The 6910-nt window shown below is 50.1% G+C and overlaps 1 protein-coding gene across 1 annotated transcript in view; it reads right to left on the bottom strand.

The window, feature by feature from the left end:
• Positions 1–6559, bottom strand: part of AKR1D1 (aldo-keto reductase family 1 member D1) — a 36955-nt gene extending 30396 nt beyond the window's left edge. Inside the window, exon 1 of the mRNA XM_082043186.1 lies at positions 6254–6559. Coding sequence (XP_081899312.1) covers positions 6254–6346 — 93 coding nt within the window. The 5' untranslated portion in view covers positions 6347–6559. The remainder of the gene's footprint in view (positions 1–6253) is intronic.
• Positions 6560–6910: the final 351 nt, after the last annotated feature.

Below are 6910 nucleotides of genomic sequence, written 5' to 3' on the forward strand. Positions count from 1 at the left end.
ACTCTGTAGCCAAATATCCCAGCTGACTCCCCCCAGCTCTCTTCAAATCAGGTTCCCAGTACCCTTTTCACAGATGTAAACAGCAAAATATCTCCCTGGCCTACATCTGTGGCAATTTCATGTAGGTTCATAAAGTTCACTTCATTATAGAGCTAAGTCGGACTCAGGACTTGCTGAGTTCAAACACTTACTCATGTGTAATTGTTTACATTAAAAGGACTGTGGTATTTTCTTTATACATTTCTTTATACATGTCATGGGAAGTAACTAAGGCTGTAAGGACACTTGCATGTTAGGGCAATTCCTGCTCTTGCCACTGCCTCTCTTATCTGTTTCAAGAAAAAATCTAGAAGCCAAGTGGGAGGTTTACCGAAGAAGGAAAACAGTTGTCTGAGCCAGAGAAGGAGGAATTTGTAGGAAAGAGATCAAGAACCGGAGGTCTTTAAATTTCAGCTCTCTCTCCAGAGATCTTAAGTGTCACTCCTGCCTGGGACTTTCAATATACTACCCATTTCATAGCTTTGGGTCAGGCCAGGTGACTTTCTCCACGAGTCACCTGAAATCATTGCTGTCTCCATCATGATCGTGTTTCAGAAGCCAGTGATGACCGAGAGGAAAACAGAGGGAGTTCAATTGTGTGTAATCCCCCCTCTTACTGCAGCTCAGAGATCCAGGTCACATCAAGGGGACAAGTCACTTATTACGTCTTTTGACTTAAAGACAGCCCACGGCAGCTCCAAAGGCAGCCAGCCTGCAGCAGAGATGCAGCCTGCACCATTAAGAGCAATTTAAATAGTTTGTGTGTGCGTATCCTTCCGCGAGGAACTTTTTTGGTATAAAAGGTCCTGCAAAAGCACTGCTGGTGAGAGCACTAGGGGCTGCGAGGTCTGTACAACGAAAAGTTGCTCTGTTCAGCTTCTAGCTTGGGTGTAAAAAGTAATCCAGAGTGCCAAAACAGTGTTTTTACTTATCCAAAACAGATTTTTTTTTTTTTATTATTTGGTCACTCAGATTGGATACGGGAGCCCTGGATGAACTTTTCCTCTCCCTGATTCAAACCAGTAATTTCTCTTAAACAAAACCCAGACTGTCTGGGCGCTCACAAGGGTTACTTTGTGGTAGTTAAGGATTTGGGGAAAACGAGTCTCCCTCCCTCCTGGCTGGATGCCATACCAAGTTCTTCAGCATCCAAAGCTGTGGGGCTGGTGGGCAGTACACTTTCCCGTGGGGAGGGTGCTCATCCTGCTCCAGCCTGTGCATGTTTCTTCTTGCCTCTCTCTAGCTATCACATACCCCCACAATCATGTTATTTCCCTGAGCTGTGTGATATGAATTTAATCCCTGGAGGTAGAGAAGAGGACTGAACCTGGTTTCCCACGTCCCGTGTGGATTCCCTCACCACCAGGCTATTCAGGGAAAGGCAACTGCTACCTCCAACTGCTTTAATAATCCTTTGATTCCTCAGCTTGTACTGCCAGTGCCCAAAATTAAATACTTTGCCATTTGTTTTGCCTGAAAATATTCCACAAAACTGCTTCCAATTTATGAATGGATTTGGCTACCTCAGAACCTCATTTTTAGCAAAGTCACTAGTTGCCAAAAACCCTCACCCGGTGCTATTCTTGAGCTCTTCGCCCAATCTTACATTTCAGAAGCAGTGCCTGGGTACAGTGTGGCTGCTACAACCTTCCCTCCAAGCCCTCTCCTCCTTCAGTCAAAACAGGAAGGCAGAAGAGGAGCTGCAGCCAAGGCCCCTTGACCTTCCAGGGAGACAGCGATTATTTACGTGAAGGCGTTGGACTGATGATCTTAGCTGTGTTGACAGGGATGAGTTATAAAGTGAAGCGGTCATAAGTGCCGTTTTTAATGAGGTGTAGGATTTCCAGGATTTAGGAGTGTTTTTAGCACCTTTCCCCTCTGAGCCGGCTCGTCCCCGCACCCCATCCTGCTTCCAGATGGGCACCCGTACTGCTCACGAGGTTGTGCTGGGAACTGAGTATGGATGATGGGAGACAGTGGGAGCCTAGGAGGCTGACCCGTCTGTGCCGTGGCCATGCCACGGGCTCATCAAGGGGGTCATCCTCCCCCATGACATCTATTTAATACCCCAGAGAACTGGGTCAACGGCTCAGGGGCCTTGGGGAGGGAATGCTGGACACGGCACATCTGCTGGAGCCTTGGCAGAGCCGCTCCTGCACGCACGGGGCTTTGCCAGAAGGATCCGCAGAGCCAGACAGAGTCAGAATTGGCCTCAAATTTTAAAGCCATCTGGAGGGTCTTGATAGTCCAGATTTGCTGCTCCTGCTGTGGTTTCTTCCCAGACCCGAGAGGAGGAAAGAATATTTGAGGAATGGAAGAGAGAATAGGGGAAGGAGTCAGCGACTGAGGTTTTCAGTGTTTCACCTGAGTCCATCCTTGCTAGGGTGAACAGCCTAATTTACATAAGCAAAACTCAAATACAACTTACACATTTCCTTCCCTGTGTGAAGGAGAACACAAAACCAACTTTGAAGCACTGAAATCTGAACAAAAAAGCAAACTAGGCTTTTTCATTATACAATTATTACCTTCCCTTAAGAATAAAGACAGGAAACACCAATTAAAGCAGCAAAAACCAAAAAAATTTCTAAGTGCTTTTCTTGATAACTAGCCCAAATTTATCACTAATTCTACGACCCAGTAAAGACTTATTTCTTTCTACTATTGGATGAGCTGATAGCAAGTGGATTCATTGCACTTTCCTCCTGTGCTAGGGGAATAAACCAAAAAGAAAGCCCCAACGTTGCACTCCCAGTTTTTTCAGTCTCCAAGATTTAACTTAATTCTTCTCATCCTGACCTGTATCCTGTCAGAAGACAAACTCTCTTACACCTAGCGGGAAAGGGTGTTCAATTAAATTAATCTGATTCTCAAACAGACCTTTTCCACAGTGGTCCAGCTCTGTTCCAGGTGAGAGATGTATTTTGTCGAGTTAGTAAACTTGTATATGGGACAAAATCTGGGTCAATTGATCTATTTTTTTGTTCAGTGCTTCACAACTGGAAAAGCATGACTTTAGGAGAACAATTAAGTTATTTAAGATGAGCAAGGCAAGCTGCCGACACATTTCAATTCAGAAGGCACTGCTGTGCAGTTTATCCAGACAAAGCGCAAAACATGAAAGCTGGCCTCTTGCCTCCGTTTTCTTGTAACCAACCATTGAAGAAGCAGATTTCCCTGCTCCGTGGCAAACTAGATCTGCCTAGTGTGTTTAACCAGTGAGCGCATTCCTGCACTTCAGGAAGAAAACTCTGGGCTGTAGTGTGAGATTGAGAAAACAGATTTATTTTGGACAAGCTGCTTTGACATGGAGGTGCCAGGGTGAATAACCTTTGGGAGAAAAAAAAAAAAATCTGCCTCCAAGAGCATGACGAATAATCTGACAAATAAATGGCTCTGTATCATATATCAAAGCACAAAATGACTTGAAGTTGTGGAGAACTGACTCATGAGCAGAAATAGCGTGCTGGAAACGGCTGGCACCGTTGCTACCACCAGCTGCCTGCCTCCACTGCTGGAGAATGGGTGTCTCAGATGCTGCTTCTTAAGTAATTCAGCCACAAAAGGCTACAGCCAAGCGTTTTAAGAGAAACGTGTCAGTGCTAGTTTATAGCCTTGCTTGTTAAGATAAACCTTGAAACAGTCCCAAGTTGCCGCAAAACCTTTCAACTTTCTAGGCGGGAGAAGCAGGTCAGAAACCTCACCGGGCATCCCAGTGGAAGTTGCACCACGCAGAAGTCATAGCTCAGCAGAGCAGCTTGTCACAGCTAAGCAACACTTTGCTGCCACAGCAAGGTGTTGACAGAAGCTCCCCCCTCTCAGTCCTCTTACCAGCAAAAGCAGCCTTTTTGAATGGGCAAGCTTTAAGCCATGACCTGTTTAAATGTCCTGCCCTGTCACCAACCAGTAGCTGCAAACCCTATTCTGCAACAAATTACATAGTGTCCTGCTACCGTGTTTCCCCAGCTGCTCTCGGTGATGAGTTCCCTGCCTCAAATAAACAGTCCTAATCCTAGCAGAAAGCTCCAGCCCAGCTCCTCCAGATAAACATATAGTGTTTCGCCTGGTCTTCCATCAAAATGAGACTTTTGCAAGTGACTTATCAGTCTGTCTTTACCTCTTCTCAGCTCCTCTTCCCACCCATAACTTTCTAACATGTTTATCATGTAGAAAGAGAAAGCTCAGAAAAATTGAACTCCTACAAAAGCAGGGGGAGGGAGAATGGGTGGTTGGGTATAGGCACCCATTCCCACTGAGGGTGCAGTTACACGGCAGCTTCAATTGCTCTAAATTGGAGTTGCTATAGCAATGCCCTGCCTGCATAGTCTTGTTGTCGTCCCCTTCTGTCACCAGAAAACAAAGGAGGTACATGCGAAAAGCAAAAAGCCACTACCTGGGGCTGATTCAGCTGAAAAAAAAAAGCCCTAACTAAAAATGATTCATTTTTGCTAGATGAGGTCCCCACAAAGGCTCACCATCCACCTCGACCCACAGGAGGGCAAAGGAGGCTACAGGAGTTTGCAGGGCTGAGACAGAAGGAGTAGGACCGTTGCCGTGATGATTAGGGTACATCTGAACTTCTGCAGAACGAACTCTTAGCAGGGTTATAGCATTGCTGAGAAGCCGCCTCTGAAAGTGGCATCCCACCCGTCTCCCCTCTCAGCTCCGGCAGGTTACTTGCTGCTCTGAGCTCCTGCCTGAGCCTGGCTAATGCCCCAGCGTTGAGCCGCGGTTCACCCGGAGTGCAGGTGGGAAGCACAACAAGTCAGGAGCACCACTTCTGCTGGCAGCCTGGCTTTTCTCAACTTGAAACTACTGTAAAATTTCAACTCAGGGCTTTGGAGGATGATATAAAAGTCTAGAAAGTGATGCTTCAAGTTTGCTCGCAGCTATTTTGTCACTGAATTATGCAACGTTCTGCTTTGCTACATTAAAATTCCTGTTAGAGAGCTTAATTTTGTTCCACTAACCACTATTCAAAGAACTTACTAGCCAAAAATATCTCCCGAAACTCTAGTGATGCGGGGGACGGTGCCCAGCCTCTGAAATTGCAGATTCTCAGTAATTTTTTCCCATGTAAACTATCATTGTTAACCAGGGAGATCTGCAGCACTGAGCTCTTCTTACACCCTTTCTGCATCACTCATGCACTGCCTGCAGCAGTGTTTATTGGAGATCTTCTTTGACATTGTTATTAATATAGCGTAGTACAAGTGTGGTCGTTAGATGGCCTTGATCAGGAGTTTTCTTTAAAAAGGTATTTTTAAATACCTTGTGGTATGTGGAGTCATACACACAATATTGCACCTCAAACTCTGATACTGTTACACAAGAAGGGTTCTGGCCATGATATCTCTGTTCCTACTCTTCAAACAAACAAAAAGAACTGTTGAAAGACCAGGCAGTTCAGAAGAGCAAAAGGCAAAGCTAGCGAGTTCCCTTTGTGCTCCCAGGTGCGCAGAAGGAAGAAGCATCAGGTGTGCTTCCACTGCCTCGATGCAGCTGAACCAGGGACAGTTTGATGGGATGCCTGCCCGGGACACGCAAAAACAAAGGGTGCAGAATATTTGAGAGTGGTTTGGCCGCTGGCAGGCATCAGGATGCAGGAATTTGGGTCTTTGTTTCAGGAACATTCCTTGGAAAGTGTCGGGGCCAGCTGCAAAACGGTCCGAAATCCCTCATCTTATCTGCGCAGGGAATGGGGAGCAGCGGGGCCGGCCCGGGGGACTCAGTGACACCGTCCCCCCGTTCTCCGGGCTCCTCGGGACCGAGGGCTCCAAGCCGCCCTGCCAGCGAGCCGGCGCTCACCGGGTGTCAAATCCCGTCCCGGTGACCGCAGCGGCTCCGGGGTTGCACCGCCCGGACCCCCAGCAGCCCGGGACAGCGGCAGAGCTGCTCCCCGGTCCCCTGCACCTCTTTCCCGGGTGCCCATCAGCGCGGAGCTGGGCGGCGGTACGGTAAGCACCTCTCCGCAAGCTGGGCAGGCTTTTTTTTTCCCCCCACCTTTTCCTCCTCTGCGCGCCGCCCGTACTGCTCACGGGAGATCTCGGACTTTTAACTTTGTACGGGGAAAGAAGCAAAAAGAGAAATAGCCGAGAAGAAAGGAAATAATTGGGAAACAGTTGGGGAGCATCGGCTCCGGGGCTCAGTAGCGAGGGGGGCTGCCACCTGCCCCCGTCAGCGAAACGGGGCGTCCCGGCGCCCCCGGACTTACTTTCTGGGGGTCGGCGTAGGTGCCCAGCCCCAGGAGCGGGATGCTGTTCCCGTCGCTCAGCGGGACGCGGTGGTTCTCGGCTGTCAGGTTCATAGTGCCGGCAGGTAGGGCCGCCCAGAGCCGGGGCTGCCTCCGCAGGGGCGGGAGCCGCCGCTCCGCAGCCAACCGGCGCCCCTGCGCACCGGCACCCACCGACTGACCGGCCGGACCGACGGCACCTCTGCAGGGGCTGTGGTACAAAGTGCCCGCTCCCGCCGGCGGGGACTGCCTTTTTGGGGGGCTGAGCCACGTGTGCCCGTGGCGGCCCTGCACCGCGCCCCGCCGCGCACCGCCCCGTGCCCCGCCCCGGACACCGGCGGCCCCCGCGCACCGCCCCGCGGACCCCCGGGCCGGCCCCGCCGCGGCCCCCGTGGGGTCACTCCGGCAGAAGCTGCGCATAGGGCAGAGCCTGCTTCATGCTCAAAGTCGAGGCGGGCCGGGGGGCGTCCTGGGGTCGATGCCCCGCCTGCCGGGGTGTCTGCCATGTCAACCTCGCCCCAGCAGCAGGGCATGGGCTTCCTAAGGTTTGGGGTGGCAGACCTTGGAAGTTTTCCCACGGAGGTGTAAAGCCCTGTTTCAAAACCCCGAATTCAGGGTTACCAGGGACACTTGGTGTCC

The sequence above is a fragment of the Streptopelia decaocto genome (assembly GCF_964273445.1).
Source record: "Streptopelia decaocto genome assembly, chromosome: 1".
In the NCBI taxonomy this organism is placed as follows: domain Eukaryota; kingdom Metazoa; phylum Chordata; class Aves; order Columbiformes; family Columbidae; genus Streptopelia; species Streptopelia decaocto.